Source organism: Aplysia californica, unplaced genomic scaffold (genome assembly GCF_000002075.1).
Source record: "Aplysia californica isolate F4 #8 unplaced genomic scaffold, AplCal3.0 scaffold00185, whole genome shotgun sequence".
NCBI lineage: Eukaryota > Metazoa > Mollusca > Gastropoda > Aplysiida > Aplysiidae > Aplysia > Aplysia californica.
The window spans coordinates 709,102-725,806 of NW_004797455.1; the positions used below are offsets into that span (position 1 = coordinate 709,102).

The window sequence follows — 16,705 nt, forward strand, 5'->3', positions numbered from 1 at the left end:
TTCCTATCAAACATCTATCATCCTTATCTTACCTTCTTCTTTTTTATGTTTGCTACTCTCTTGTAACACCTCTAATCTTCTTGCGCTCATATGACCTTATGCAGTTGCGAGCACCGTAAAACCTCTACTAAAACTAAAAGTCTCTTCTTTCTTTAGCACTTTCGACTGGGACCATGTGGTTCAAGGATTAGTCAAGCTAGGGTTCAGCCTCATGGACAGTTTTGGGCCTAAGTTAGTATTTGGAGCAATGCCTGAGTCAGTGACCACCTGTAACCTCACGCCAACACAACGGGCATGCCAGCTGGGACAGAGGATACTGCTCAAGACTTTCAAGGTTGTTTTTGTTTTGTTTGCTGTTTTGATTTTTTCTTGTTCTATTTTTTCCACTTCTCTTTTTCAAGTTAAAATTGCCAGTTCTTGAAGTAGTATAAATTATCATTTCTAGTTTTGCTTATTGGAAAATGTTTTGGGACTACGAGCCATAACTTGAGTTTTCATTGCTTGAGACTAACCATCCATATGGCGACGAACTGCACTCTGCTGGACTTATTTCGTTTACATGAAATTATAAATACCATGATTACATAGTTTAGTATTTTTCTATATATATGAAGTAAATTGATCTAGGGTAGGTGGTAGATTCTTCTATTTTACTTGTGTTTCCTATCGAAACCTCACTGTATGTGGATAGCCTTTTGTGTCAATGGAAAATGGAAACAAAGAAGAGTTTTTAAGTTTTTTTCATCATGTTTTATTCTTTTCAGGCTCACAAAGTAGAAAGATCTGAAATGTTATATAAAGTTTCTGTGACTTTAATTAATTTCCATGCTCATGAAGTAGTGAGGTCGGAAATTTTATATTGAGTTTCTGTGACTTTTATTCATTTTCAGGCTCATGAAGTAGTGAGGTCGGAAATTTTATATTGAGAGTCTGTGACTTTTATTCATTTTCAGGCTCATGAAGTAGTGAGGTCGGAAATTTTATATTGAGAGTCTGTGACTTTTATTCATTTTCAGGCTCATGAAGTAGTGAGGTCGGAAATTTTATATTGAGTTTCTGTGACTTTTATTCATTTTCAGGCTCATGAAGTAGTGAGGTCGGAAATTTTAGATCAAGTTTTCACCCACATTGTGATGAAGCCAACCGCCCCTGTCAGCCATTATTTAGGTATGTGGACTATGCTTTTGTTACACAAGATCTAAACTCTTGTTGCCATAAGTCATTTAGGTGAAAACTATACTCCTTTCGCAGACCAGTTTAAAAGGTGTCCAAACAATGCATTGGGGGCTCTCGTGGTCTAGTTGTTACTGTCCAAACAAAATTCAAAATTCCGACCAAACTGAAAATGTTTAATGTGTCCCATGCGCTCATATGACCTTACGCATTTGCGAGAGCTGTAAAACACTTTCCAAAACAAAAACAAAAAAACAATGCATTCAGCACAAATATGCTGTAAAGGCTCATGAACTCTCTATTCCCATGAAATTTCCTTGTTAGTGTTTGTGAATGTGTTATGTAATAATTGGTTGTTTGTGAGGTATTTTTATAATGGCGTTAAAAATGTCATTCTTCTGTGTTGAGAGGCCCCCCCCCCCCCCCATGGAGCAAAAAAATAGATTTTGGCAGCGCATAAAGTGCTCTGGATAATTGATATTTACAGGATTTGATAAAAAAAAGTAGAACCTTTTAGTTTTAAAAAAGGGTGTTTTAGGGAGTGTGCAAACTAGTCTTCCAAGTGTTTCGAGATTTGTTTTACTTTTCTATCATGTCGAAGTTCAAAGTTGTAGTCTGGGTAAGTCCCAAGTTCTGAATCATTTTTCTTCTCCTTGTTTCCTTTCTACCCGTTTTTTTTTTCTTTTCTTTTGTGGGCTCCAGTAGGATACCAAAAATTGAACAAAAAATGTAGTCTTTCTTCACTTTGTCCTGAATTTCTCTGGACTGTCCTTGATCCAGAAATTTGAAAGGACGTTTTAGCCCTTTTCACCAAAACCAGTCCCATTTGATATAATTTTGTTCTTTATGTAATCCGATGTTATAATGCTGGGAGTTTCGAAAAAGTTAACAAGCCCTCTCTTGTATTAAGTGGTTTGTTGGCGGGTACTCAGGTGTGGTGTGCTCCTTCTGTCCTGTCAAACATGTATTATCCTTATCTCTTCTCTCTTTCTTTTTTTTTTTTTTTTTCTCTTTTAATCCTGTAAAACTCTTACTAAGACTTTTTTTTAACCCACAAAAAGTTGACAAGTCTGCTCTTGTGTTTCTTAGACTTGCTGTCGGACACAGTTTTCTCAGCCCCACAGCTGCTCCTGGAGTCCAGCAACAAGATCCAGGAAGTGTTTGTCAAGCTGGTGCACCTGTCCCTACAGTCAGCCCAGGGCCTGATCCAGGCTATACAGCCTCTGCTGAAGCTCAGGCCTCTGCTCAAAGACACGCTCATTTTGGTGTTAAGAAAGGCCATGTTCTCCAGGTTAGTTTACTCTTCAACATCAACAAGCATACAGTGATTGCAGAGCAATCTATAATTAATACTTACAGATGTGTATATTTTGTCAACATCAACAAACTGACAGTGATTTCAAAACTCTCTCTCTTACCCTTTGAGCATAGGCCATCAGCATTTCTCCAGCGAAGCCTGTCCTTTGCATCCTTGTCTAGCTGTTTCCATGATGTCCCCGCTTTTTTCATTTCCGCTTGTACCGCTCGCCTTCATGTCATCTTTGGTCTTCCTTTCTTACGTTTTCCTTGTGGATTCCACGTCAAAGCCTGTCTAATGATGCTTGTCGGGGGTCTCCTCAGGGTGTGCCCAATCCATTTCCATTTCTTCACCTGTATGTCTTCCTTTACTGTCCTTTGGCTTGTTCTTTCCCACAGTTGAGCATTTGTGACTCGATCGTACCACTTGATCCCCACTGTCCTTCTTAGACATCCATTAATGAAGCTCTGCAGTTTCCTTGCTGCTGATGCTGTGAGCCCCCCTAACCGTGAAATCCGCCTTATTTAATTATTAACTTTTGAGATGCTCAGGATTTCTTGACTTTGCCTTTCTTGTCTGATTCTATACCTTTAGAACTGTGTCTTTAAGCCTCACTGTGGACAGTCTCCTGTCTTATTAATTTGTTTATGCGCCTTTCAGACAACTCACCGCACGCAAGATTGGAGCAGTTGGTTTTTTAATGATCCTGAAGAACTTTCGGGTGCTTGGAGGCCTTCCCTCCAGTCAAGTCAGTCAGCCCATTGCTCTGAGCCAGGTATTTGATATATTGCTGTCTTTGGGAATTCGAACTGAGCAGCAGTAAGATTCAGCCCATACCTACTATCATTGGCTGAGGGCTTTAAAATCATACATTATTAAATTGGATGAGAATGAACATTTCTTCCCTCATCACTCCAGGTGCTTTAAGTGTTCGTCTGGAACCTAAACACACACTAGATTTCTTTGTTTGTAATAAAAGAATTGACAGTGTGAATTCTTGGCATTTTTGTGGTTTGTATTTAAATTTGAATATATGAATAAGGTTTCAAAATGGGTCAGGGAATACAGTCCCCATCAACAGAGGGTGCCGCCCTTACACGCTGAAACTTTCTTGGTGTAGCACTGACAGCTTTTTTTCCCCGCTTACCGTTTCTTCTGTCTTGCTCTTTTTGTGTCAGTCTATCAATCAGGAGTATATAGAGTAGCAGAAAATAGAGCCCCACAACCCCATAGCTCTGTATCTTCCTTCTAAATGACCTGTATTATGTTCATACACAGAAGCAGAAAAGTAAAACCAAAGAGTAATTATTCTGATTTGACAATATAACTTTTGGAGCATTTTCTGTTTACAACAAATGTTTGTCCTCAGGTGGTTGATGTGCACTCACAGTACAATGCCTCCAGCAATGAAGCTCTATGTCTTGAGATCTTGGGAAACTTGCGGCGGTGTTTCACCCAGCAAGCTGATGTTCGACTGGGGATTTACCAGGTCAGTTTGGCTCATAAGCAAATTCAACTGCATTTTGGTATAACGATATTTTAAAAAATACTAACATACTTCACACACCCTCTTCACAGCAAATATTATGACTTTCAGAGTGCAGTAGGTTGCAGAGCCCTCTGAGGATAAATCGAGAATAGTAAAGCAAGCCTTTTTTTTTCAACAGTGGCATAATCTTTTATAAGTGGGCTTTCGTGTTTACATGTTTATGTATTAGTTTTCGTAGGATTTTTGTATTTATACATTTATATTTATGTGACTTATATATTTATGTTGCAGAAGCTGCAGAAATTTCACTGTCAGTTTCTTCCAATTGAGGGTCAATGAAGTGTATTTTGTTTTGTGTTGAAAGATTTTATTTCTTGTTTAGAGCAAAGTGATTTCTCCATGGGTTACACTGTTGGCTAAATGTGAACTTTTAAAGCTATAGATATGAATTAAATCTTGTTGCACTTGCCTGTAGAGGTTTTTAACAAAAGATGTTATATTAATGTCAACATGAATATTTCTTTTTTGTGTAGGGTTTGTATGATGTCCTGCACAAGAACTCCCAGCTACAGGCCCCAGTTTTGGATATGCTTCTCGCTCAGGTCTGTGGACAAAATATGACACTTTTATTTATTAAATTATTATTCAGAATTGAATAAATGATAAGTAGGCTTATTCGGGGGTCATATTCTTTAAATTATTTTTCTTTTTTTCTACAAATAACTTAGTTATTTTTGGTATCAGATCAAGTAGTCCTTTTATAGCTTACAACCTTCCTGTCCATTTTTAAGGGATTTTTAAAGCTTGTTTGGTTGGCAGACAGTCTGGGACGGGCTCTTCCCTTTACTTCTTTTCAATGCTTTAACTGTTTAAATCAATTTTGAGTGAAATGTTTGTTGTAATGCTAAGTCAATAATAGTCTTCTATAGCTTTGTTAATATATCATCTGTTTTCTTTTTGATGGATCATACGCCTTTGTGGTGAAGGGGCACTTACCAGATCTCTCAGAGAGGATTGTGCCTCAACACCAGGTTCCACTCAACTGTTAATGTTTCTGTTATCTCTCGTGTAAACTTGTGCACTACCATGTTGTGAATATGTTTGTTCTTTTTGACATACTGCAATAACATGTGTACTCAAACTCATACAAATGTCCTTCTCTTGATTTATCTCATCTGTGACTGTTCCAGTTGAAAAAGTATTACGAACCAAATGAAAAGATGTGTCCCCCTGTTCGCCTGGAGCCCTGCATTTTGACTCAGGGAGAGCAGGTGTATCTAGTAGAACCACTGGTAAGGGCAGTTGTGTATGTTCTTACATGTTTATACTTCTAAAATAGTCAGATTTGCTCAGCTGTGTCTTGCTGGACAACAACGGAGACAGCTTTAGATCGAGTCCCCAGTGAGTCATTCTTTAACTCTGGTTGCTTTTGGAAATTTTTGTGATGCTCCACCTACTTTGCCTTGTGATTACTTTGGGTCCAGTATGTCTTAAATGGCCTTATTGTATTGAATGCAGTAGTTGAACCAATAAACACGGCAAAAATCAAATAAGCCTCAATTCAGTCTCCTGGGTTTTGGGAATATTTTTCTCTTCTACACTTAGAACTACCATTCATTATAAAATGGCAAATGAGATTAATCATTTACGGATTGGCACAGATGTCATGAGAGATATCAAACTTTTCTGATGTCTAATGACTGCTTTTACAACTGTCAGACTTTCACATTCTATTGTGCCTCCCAGTAATGAATATGACCTCACTGACAACACTCAAGTTTGTCATCTGTTTGATTTAATTTGTCTTATAAGCCAGGTTCCATATTATTATGAAATACATAAAGATACATTTACAATGGAGTCTGCTTAAACTGAGCACAGTTAATCTGAAAACTGGTAAACCGAAAGAAAATAGAATCCCCGATTTTTTTCCTTCTTTTTGAGAAACCTCTCTAAACCTAAAACCTGGCTAAATGGAAGAAATTACGGCAGTCCCGCAGATTTCAGTTTAAGTGGACTCCACTGAAGATCATAATATATTATATCTGCAGGGCCACCTACTTAAGTGTGTGCAGCAATGTGCCAGGAAAGCTGTTCACATCCTCGCACAGTCACGGCATGCAGGTGATGATGACAGCATGGATGAAGACAATGATGAGGATGGGGGAAAACAGTCTCTGGTGCAGCTGCAAAAAATCTTATCAAGCCTCACAACACGGATTATTGATGCTGAGATGGAAGATTTTGAATTGGTAAGCTCTTGAAGTTTAGTGACGATAATTATCAGGTGTGAAAGAGTATCAATAAGGACTGAAAAGAAGATTTTGTCAACTAGTTTTTGAGGGGGTTTTTCTGTCTCTGAAAACGTTACATAATTTCAGGAATTCATTATTCATCTCAGGTAAATTTTTTTCCTCAGGACAAAAGTGCAGATTTTTCTTGCACAAATGGTGTGGGTGTTAAGAACAACATCTATGCCATTCTCCTTCTCGGCATGTATGAAGTGCTAATGGAGTATGCCTGTGAGACTGGAAATTTTAGGTAAGCCTTCTCTGCCATGTTTTGAAAGATTTCGAAAATTTTGTTCTCATGAAAAATATTTTACATTCCCTTCCAAGTATTTACTCTTTTAAGTACTTTAGTGCTTTACGAAGCGAAGTTACCTTTCTAAAGAAGATTCAAAATTCTCCTCACAGATGCGTAAAATCAATCATGGATAATTCACAGGCTTAGGGGGGGGGGGGGTTGTTAAAGGCTCAGCCCTTGATTACCTCAAATACAGTTAACCATATGGCAAAGTGACTTATAGGCCTACAGAATCAAGTTTTTAACTTATGAAGGTTGTTCTTTTTGCCCTCTAGTTTGGTCTTTCACAAAGTAGAGTCATCACATTAATCATTTATAATAACTGATCAGATCTTCATACTGAATCCAATTTCCTGTCCTCCACCACATAGCTATGGAGTACGTTATGAATAACTTTTCCCTCAACTTGATATTTTTACTGTGTTCCTGTACGTGTTACTTTGTCTTTGTTGATGCTCTTTGGAAAACTTACTCTCAAAATATATCATCAGCCCGCTGTCTAGATGTACGTGGCCCAATTTTTTAAAAATATGTTCTCTTGCAGTTTCTTAACCTTTGGCATTAATTGTACGTGCGCTAGAAATATTTTGTCGAAATTTAAATTCTGAATCTTGAAAAATGCAAGGAAAGATACATAATGTAGATACAAATTGTTTACAAAATGAAACATTTTTTTTCATTTTTCTGAAAAAATTGGTTACTGGGCTTAATACGTTTGAACAGCTTGTGGGCAATATTAAATTTCAACTCATTTAGATGGTGATAATTTTAACATTTCTTGTCTTATAGTTCGGTGTCATGCACTGTATTTGAGTACATTTCATAAACATTATAAAGTTTACATGAAGGTGCTTGAGGTGGCATAAAATTAGACAAAATACAACCTCTTATTTGATGACCATCTCCTGTAGGACCAGAGAGTATAGTGAGCATGAAACATCTCGGACTACCCACGCTCAAGAATGTCCCATCAGGGATTTGAACCGGGTAACTCATCTGTACAGCAGACCAGCGTGGGTCTCGGCCACATTGAAAATTGTCCCATCTAAAATCAAAAACAAAAAATATGTGCTACTTGGGATAGGTGTTCAATTTGAATATCACAGCATATTGAAGCTTCTGATGTGATCACGAATAGTATAGACCGGTCTATAAACAGAACTCTTTCTTCTTTCTTTTACTTTCATTATTTGTGAGGCAGCATGGTGAAATCAGACGCCTGTCAAAATAATGAAAATCAAGAAACTGGCATTTTCCCGCAGGTTTGGGAATTTTTATCGAACTTTTGTTTTTTGGCTCAACACCTTTCATGCCTATGAAAGAACACATTTCGGTGTGGATTTTACTGGAAAAACATTAATTAAAGGCATAAAAGATGTAAATTTTCAGTTTCTACGAACTCTCAAGCTAAGGAAATAACTCAACTTTAGAGGCCATTTTCTCGCTAATTTTGCCTCTGAAACCAGGTGACCAACACCTCCTTCAATCGCCAATATCTTGACTTGTATAGAAAATAAATGGATATTTTTTTTCATCACAAGCCAGGCAAATAGACAGTCTTTAAAATGATATCAATAACTCCATATGCCCAAAAATTGACGAGCACTGATTTGCCTTTATTCTGTCTGCTTCCAGTGCTGAAAGCTGTGACAACACCGTGAAACTCTTTTCTAACCTCACAAAGCTCAGTGCCGTCGTCAAAGAAAAGTCTGCAGGTGGGGGGAAGAAAGGAAGGTCGACAACTGCACCCAAAGTGTCCAACAGTCTGCTGTCCCTTGACTGTGTGAGCAACTTGCTGAGTGCTGTTGTAGAGTAAGTCAGGCTGTATTTTCACAAGGGCACACACTCTTCTGTGGATTTCAAGATGCGGGAAGTATTGCATACATTCGTATCTCAAAAGCCGCCAAAAATGACTTCCGTCTTTATGCAATACTGCCCGCTAGGATTTTCTAAGAATTAGGATGCTCTTTGATTTCAGAATTTTCTGAGAATTGGGATGATCAGTACTTTTTTGATTTTCTCTCTGCTTACTATCTGGTTTGCATTTGAAATACATTTAATAAGTTTAGTAAACCTAGCATAGTCGGTAGATGGTTGATGGGTGTTCTAATGTGATCTACATATTTCATTACTCTTTTATGTTTGCATTCATATGTGTGCTAAGAATGTACTAAAGATATTCTAGAATGTGGTTTCTAGAAAGAAGGGTGTCAAATACTTTGACATTAGTTATAGCAGATCAGAAACGTGATTTGTTTTATACTTGAAAAATGTCTGTACTTTATTGTCAAAAGATTTTCCATATGGAGGAGATATTTATAGTGTATCCCTGCCTTTCTGATCTTTTGTTTTATCCCACTCGGTGCAGATTTACTCTGATAGGCAAGGACAAATTGACTTGCCTCATAAATAAACTACTTTGTGTCGATGGCAGCATAAAGCATTTAACGTTTACTGACTGTAAAAAACCTAATGTTTGGTGTCTCATGGCTTTTTAAAACTTTGTGTAGAATTAGAAAGCTTTTCTTAAGAAGCTGCTAATGCCTTCTATTGTGTTGTTTTGATTTGAATTTTTAGAGACCAGACCCCTGATCACGCCGAAGGGCTGACAAAGCTGAGAGACTGCAAAGAGTTCCTCCCTTACCTCGTGTCTGTGGCTCTTCAGAAGCTGGGCCAGGTCTCCAGTAAAGGAGTTTGTGATGGAGAGACTCAGGATAAAGAGAAAGTCTTGAGGAAATGCTGTATTCTTGGAAGGTGAGCCTTGAATAGATCAGGTTTGGTGACTGCTTTCTAAGTATGGTATGAGTTTTATGCCCACCTAGAAATAAGTACAGCGAGTCTTAAATAAAAGAAGAGAACCCACTTAAAGGGCAATAACTCGGTCATTAGTGCATTAGTTTTAACAAAACTTCGAAAAAATAAAATTCAACCAGGGGGACATCAAGTTTGTAAATATGAAGAAAATCAGTCAATGTCTCAGTGAAATATCAAGTTTTTAAAATTTCTACCAACTTTGGGTGAAATGCAAAATTTCACTTCTTAGAAACATTCAGCTACAGGAACGAGATTGGCCTGTTCTGGTTTCAGGACAGGGACGGTAAAACCACGACAGTCACATCAGATGGATATCTCACCATGCTGAGAAAGTTTTGGAGAAGTTTGATGAGAAAGCGTTATGCTGCAGAGGCCTGGTTCTAGTGGGATGGGGCCACACCGCAAATGTCTAGAGTGGCCCTTGTTTGGTTTTAAGAAAGGCTTGGGAAACACCTTATAAGCCAAAAGTTTACAATTGAATGATCACCACATTTCCCCCAAACTTGAACCCTTTAAATCATTACCTTTGAGGTTTTTTGTGCTTCTAAGCTTAGATGTTCTTATGCACTTTTCCATCATGAGATGGGATGAACCTTTTGCTAACATGCAGTAAGTCTGTTACCAAACTTCACCCAATCAGCAGGAGAGCTGTTCTAATATATTGAGTCATTGTTGGTGCTATTGTGGGATATACAGACAGTGCCACTTTGTTTTAAGGTAATCAGCTTCCATTCCTGTCCTTTTCCTACAGGTTGTTCTACATCCACTACACAGAGAACCAAGTGGCAGGTGGAGATGACCAGCGAGAGAAGAGACTGACCACTCAGTGCCTGGAGGCTCTTGAGGTGGTCATTGGGATTGCCAGTTCCCGAGGGGCACCTGAACTGCTGATGGCTTTGACCTACTTAGGTACTCTATTTTTTACCCTTTCCTCCTCCTCCTCCTCCTCCATGTTCTTCTTAGTTTCTGTTCTAGAGCACAAGTATAGATGCTTATCCTTTGCCAGTGTTTCTTTCAAGACCGGGTATGAAAATATTCACAGCGTGGTTTTTATCAGTAGAAAGCCATCCAACTTGTTGCAAATCTTATCCGTGTTTTCTAATTGTTGACTGAACAGAGCTGCTCGATTTATTTGCACATTTGTGTACTGGTGGTGTTTGTTAAATTTTACATTATGCTTACCGTATACGATAAATGACTTTTTTTATTATGAGCACAGGTGGCATCCATCGTGGCTAGTCAAACAGTCATTGGATAGCCTGTCGGTGTTTAGTTATAATAAGTCAAAATTGTCTTTTATTTTACAGAGAAAGAAGATGTGGAAAACAAAGAGCACTTAGTACCAGCGGCTGCGAGAGCGGAAAAGATTCACAAACATGTCAAGAAGTTTCAGGTTTTTTTACATTCTGTTTACCCGTTTTCCCTGAAAGTGTTTTATATTTTATAATTTATACTTAAAAGACTGCTGTGTAAGTAGATTGGAATGGAACAAGTGGTTTTTGCCTAATACTAGGTAAGACTTGTTTCCTTTAGATTTTTATAATTCTGTAGATGCTCTTCTTTATTCTCAAGATTAATGTGAGATTGACTAAAGATTCACAAGTTCATCATAGTGAGCAACAAATCTTTAACTTTTTCGTCCATCGTAAGCAGGTGGTTGCTCACAAAAGTTTCTTTGGTGAAAGATCAGGATCATCTTTTCTGTGATCCTGAGTCAGCCTTATTTAATGGCTTCCATTTCTTTTCTTACTTTTTCAGCGTTTGATTTCTACAATTTTTGAAGAAAATACTGAAAACCAGAACTGGAAAGAAGCTTCAGCGCTGTTGTCAATCTTGGATCACCTGACTGCACACCTGCCCCATCATGGGCCCGAGTTCCAGCAAGTTTATCAGTGGACTCTCAAGGTCGCTACTGATCAGAACATTGGTAAGCTAGAACAGGCTTCTAAAGAGTTACCTCCGAACCATAATTTTGTCTAATAAATTTATTTTCTTCTACGGAGATCCGAAAATTTACTGTCTTTACATTTTAGTCACGGCATATTATTGTAATGATCAAGGGGAAGATAGCATGGTACCTGGAGAAGAGTCACAGAAATAGATGTACAGAAAGTGGGAAGACATGGAATAACATCAAGCGGTTAGTGTAAGATAGGGAAAGGTGGAAAGTGTTTGTCTGTGGCCTATGTCCTGATCCATGGTGAGAAAGGCAATGATGATAAATGAATGTGTAATAGTTGGTGTGATCACAGTTTATTTACTATTTGAGCCCCAGCCCCTGAGCCTGCAATAAAAGGCTGCACCTGAGCTCCTTGCATAAAACTGCTAGGTTTATACTTCAGGCTGAGGTGTGTATTTGGTATGTTGAAGCGAGGCTTGTGCTGAGAACTGTAGGGTTAAGACATTGGATTTTGGCTAAACTCATATAGATGTATATCCCAGCAAGATGAAAACTTAATCTGTGCAGTCTTTCAAATCAAATTATGGCATATCTAATAATAATAATAATAAATGACATTTATATAGCGCTCAACCCCAATTAAAGTACATAGGCTCTGAGCGCTTTACAGTACAATACAATGTACATCAGTAACATAAAACGCTGTGTTCTGACCAAAAAAAAATCCCTCCAAATATTCATCTTTATAATTTAAAAACAGAAATGACTTCAGCTAGCATTTGAATGAATCAAAGGATTTGATCTCTCTCAAAGTACTCGGTAAAGCATTCCAGATCTTGGGGCCTTGATATTCAAATGCCCTTTCCCCCATTGTTTTAAGTTTCATAGATGGAAAAAGAAATTTCTTTTTATCAGCTGATAACCTTAAACTGCAAGTTGGAATGTACAGTCTCAACAGATTTGATAAATATGATGGCACATTATCATTCAAGCCTTTGTGACATAGGGTCTGTTATCCTTTATTTCTTGGTTTGTTTGTTTTCCCCACAGAGGATGCATCCACGTGCCGACAGCTTGTAGGCTCCCTGCTCAAATATTCCAAACAGACCAAAAATTTGCCACAGTTGTTGCGCAATGTGTGCCAGGATATCCACAGCCAGATGGGAGATATAGATCAGGTAAAGTGGACTTTTCTTGAGAGGGTAACCTCATAATCAAATTTGCCCAATAAATTCAGTACTGGAGCTTGTCAGGCCCCTGACACAAAGAAATTGTTACCAAGATCTGTAGGCTTCACACAGTTTGAAAATATTTTACATCTCTCACTCATTTTTACATTTTTAATTATATTATGATTTTATTTTCATTCCTCTAATGTCACCATATTTTATACCCACATTCTGCAAAAATTCAACACCATCAAAGATCTTACTCGCTTTCTTTAGTCTTCATTGTGAACAACTCAATTTGAACTTGAACCCACAAAACTTTCATGTCCCTCCAATCGACAGGACTGCACCATTGACGATTCAACTCACTATGCAGTTACCAAGGCAAACCATTGCCCCACTTCAGGTCTTCTGACTATTGCGCTGAACTATCTGGAGGCAGAACTAGATGACATTGAGTGGGTCATCAAAAGGCATAAGGCACAAATGCTAGCCACCACTAGCTCTAGTGTTGAAGGTAGGTCATTTAATTAAGCTAACCTCTTTTACTTCTATTTTATTCTCAAGCATTAAAGGTTTGAATACCTCTAAAGCATCATTTCTCCCTAATGTTTCATTTTCTTTGTCAATCTGTACTGAAAGATAGTGCTAAATAAATAAGATCTTCCCTTTTCCTGTCATTTGAGTGAAACTATAGACCCAGCTAGTGGAATATTGTGTTAGCGGAACCTAATGAATGATGCTAAGATGGAACCCCTAAGGAGGAAGAGGCGAAGACTGAGATCCAATTGGGAAGATCTTAAGGCAGATCTCAAGCTTATGGGGCACAGCTGGTTCATGGTAGAGAAGATTGTCCAGAAGAGAGACAGGTGGAGAGCTTTCTTGGAAGCCTGTACCCAATACCAGTGTAGAAAAGGCAAGTGATGATGATAAATGATTGATTGATGCTGTATTTCTCAACTTTTCCAGATGAGCTGGGCGCCACCCAAGTGGAGTCTATGGACCGGTCAGTGTGTACGAGGTTGGGCATGCTGGTCAATGGCTTCATTGAGCTGACGCACTCTGCTGTTAAGACAAAGCCTTGCTCTCAGTCCTTGCTAAAGGCATTGACAAAACTGTATAATGCCCTCTCCTCTCTCACTAAACATGTAAGTGTCAACGAGTTTTTAGTTTTTCTTTCAACTCCTCAGATAAAAGAGAAGACTGATAGTTTTGCGATTTAGATTCAGAATTCTGACTGTTCAAAAGTATCTCTGCTTTGTTATGCAACCTCTATTTGAATACTGACCCAAAATCACTCTTCTTTTCGAAATTTTGATAACACGAGTCAGTAACACATGCACTCAGGCCAATGGCATTGCAAGTCCCATTTCCTCATAAATGTTTCTTATTATATATGGTTTATTGCTGTGCTCCCTTCTCATGGGTGATTGGCGGCTGGTCTGGTGTGGTTTGCTCCTACTTTCCTATCAAACATCTGTCATCCTTATCTCCCCCTCCTTTTTTTATGTTTGTTACTCTCCTTTAACAACTCCAATCTTTGACAATTATAAACCTAATTGTGTTTCAAGTCCCGTAAAACTCTTACTAAAACTTAAACTAGGTCCCTCTTCCTTGTCCTCTGTAATGTAGGCATGGGCAATGTGAATTGCCAGCTAGAAGCAAAGTGTTATGGATATAAGTCAAGATGTGTTAGCCTTGTGTCAGGCAAGACAAATGTCCTAAAACTTTCGTAGAATGTTTCGATATACAGAACATACTGATCCCTTCCCCTCCTCTCTCCCTTCCTCCCCCCTCCCCCCTTTCAGTCTACATCTCTGCTATCTTTTGCTCTTGGTTGTATTTTTTATCAGTTGTGACAGAAGTGTAAAAACTATCTCTGAATTACTTAATGTCCTGAACATACTTATCCCTTTCCCTCCTATCTTCCTCATTCATCCTTTCTGCTCTTCCCTCCCGTACTGCCTTCCTCCATCCCTCACTTACTCATCCCTTTCCCTCCTCCCTCACTCGTACCTTTCTTGATGCATTTTGTTGAAGGTTTTTACATTGTGCCTTTCAGTACATCAGCCTATACAGCAACAAGGCAGGTCACTTGGGCAGTCGTTTTGAGAAGCTGGTCACTCTGGTGGGCAAACAACTGACCCAGCCCACCTACAGCATGATCATTTTTGTGCAGGTTGGTATAATGAATAATAAATAGCATTTCTATAGCGTACATACTGGCTCAGCAGCAAATTCTAGGCACTTTACACTCTGTTATTACCTTACAAGACACTAAGACACCCAGAAACATTTTTGGCTTCCCCGGAGCCATGCATTGCAAGCAGCCGATTAAGCACTAACAAACTAACAAGATCTTTCACTGTCTATACTACCTATGTTAAATGAGAAAAATTCTTGTAAAGTGCCTTTCCTAAGGACACAACATCAGGGCCCCTAATGGGATTCAAACCTGCAACCTTAAGATTTTAAGTCCTAGGTGTGCTTATGGGTGGGGAGACAAATGTCTAAACAGACAATCATTGGGTGTGTTAGGGGTAGTAAAGAGACCCATTGCACATCAGCGGGGGGTGCTGCACATTTCTAATGGTGGAATAGAATAATGATAATAATTTGTCTGTCAATGTCTATGACCAATGTATCTGCAGAGGAGAATATTTCTTAAAGAGAAATAAAAGAAATGAGGATTAAGATGATGTGTAGCTTCTGCTATGTCCATTGAAACTAATTCTGGCAGAGAAGGGTGTGCCACATTTTGAACATTTAAGTTTCATTTACGCTTATATGGATATGCCCAACTTGCCTGCTTTTTTCTTCGATTATGCTCAGATGTGATATTTACTCTGGTGCAAGGTCTATTCCTTTTTTCTTTCCTTTTCCCTTCCTCTTTACCCATACCTCTGGCCCTAATGCTGTGATCTGTTTGTTTCAAGTGGGACATTTTTATGCTAAAAAAAAAGAAAGCAAAAAGAACAGACCTAAACTGAAGCGTGTTTTATCACATCGGACACTGTAAATATTCGTATGAAATGACATGCCCAATGCCTTTTTAATGAGTTACAAGCACCGAGAAGGGAGTCTCCTTCCTCCCAATCCAACAATTCACACACAACACCTGTAACAGACCATAACACTGACAAAAATCTTCATGCCATAGACCAGGGCTGAAATGAGTGACAATTCAACAGTTTGGGATAACAATAACATTGTGGGCATTTAGGAATAAAAAATGTTGATTTGAATATTGTTTTTGATTCAGAAGTCTGGTGGTAGTTATCCACATTATTTTTTTTACATATAAATTACCACTGTTGCAAGAAAATTGAATAACTCTTACTATTATCCTCTTATAATCTCAACAGAAAAAAATATTGTCCTCTTCGAAAAGCTTTTTTAAAAAAATGTTTCCAGGGGATATTTTGACTGGTACAGTATTTGTTATTGATGTAGTTCTTTAATGGTGTAATGAATAATGGTGATATAACTTTCAGTTACGCACCATATGCTTTTTTGGAATCAATAAGGAAGACGCCTGATTTAAAACTTCTGCCAATGATAAATGAGCCTGAACAGAGATTAGTTTTAATCTGACTCAAAATTTAAGAAATGAGTAAGTCAATTATTCATCTCATGGATAGTCACACAATGTCCCTGCTGTACTGCCAAAATTAGATGTGTGCTAATTTACAGTTATCAACTTGATTACTTGATCCTGGGAATGACATCCTAGCACTCCGGGCATACAGTAGTGTAATTCATTTTTGGTAAGGCCACCTCTGTTCCCACCCGGAGTGAGAATAGTGCAGGCGAGTCTTGTGGCTATTCTCACCCGGTGCGCGTTCACCAAATTTTGCGTCAACACTAAACCACAGAATTCTACACTGTGATAACAGAAAAATTGTAGAATTCTGTGCCGTGAACAAACGTTCCATTACAACTGTAGCCTACTAAAAGCGTACAATTTTGTCTGTGGGCAGTGAAGAGAAAGAGAGAGAGGAGTAGCGCGAGAATTTCCGGGTAAAACAAAATGGCGACCCGCGTAGTTCGGCTCGATTCGAAAAGTTAAATAGCCGTAGCATCTTTGTAGACAACCAAATTAATTTACTTTTGTGTTTTAACATCATTTTTTAACTTTGTTTTGGTCAATTTGATCGTCCACACCGATAGACAGTATTCAGAAAGAGACAGAGAGAGAGAGAAGAGGGGAGGAGTTGATCTTGCGAGAACTTCCGGGCGGGTGAGAATAGCCACTTTCTTTTGGTAACAGTGAGAGC

The 16,705-nt window shown here is 38.4% G+C and overlaps 1 protein-coding gene across 1 annotated transcript in view; it reads left to right on the forward strand.

Annotated features, from left to right (window-relative positions):
- LOC101856659 (Fanconi anemia group I protein) overlaps positions 1-16,705 on the forward strand; it is a 34,015-nt gene that overhangs the window by 10,485 nt on the left and 6,825 nt on the right. Inside the window, exons 11-28 of the mRNA XM_005098506.3 lie at positions 157-334; positions 1,080-1,167; positions 2,263-2,464; positions 3,131-3,245; positions 3,840-3,959; positions 4,493-4,561; positions 5,150-5,251; positions 6,011-6,211; positions 6,379-6,500; positions 8,181-8,357; positions 9,123-9,299; positions 10,111-10,268; positions 10,667-10,752; positions 11,118-11,286; positions 12,310-12,437; positions 12,771-12,945; positions 13,398-13,576; positions 14,491-14,607. Of these exons, the coding sequence (XP_005098563.1) occupies positions 157-334; positions 1,080-1,167; positions 2,263-2,464; positions 3,131-3,245; positions 3,840-3,959; positions 4,493-4,561; positions 5,150-5,251; positions 6,011-6,211; positions 6,379-6,500; positions 8,181-8,357; positions 9,123-9,299; positions 10,111-10,268; positions 10,667-10,752; positions 11,118-11,286; positions 12,310-12,437; positions 12,771-12,945; positions 13,398-13,576; positions 14,491-14,607 (2,563 nt within the window). The remainder of the gene's footprint in view (positions 1-156; positions 335-1,079; positions 1,168-2,262; positions 2,465-3,130; positions 3,246-3,839; positions 3,960-4,492; positions 4,562-5,149; positions 5,252-6,010; positions 6,212-6,378; positions 6,501-8,180; positions 8,358-9,122; positions 9,300-10,110; positions 10,269-10,666; positions 10,753-11,117; positions 11,287-12,309; positions 12,438-12,770; positions 12,946-13,397; positions 13,577-14,490; positions 14,608-16,705) is intronic.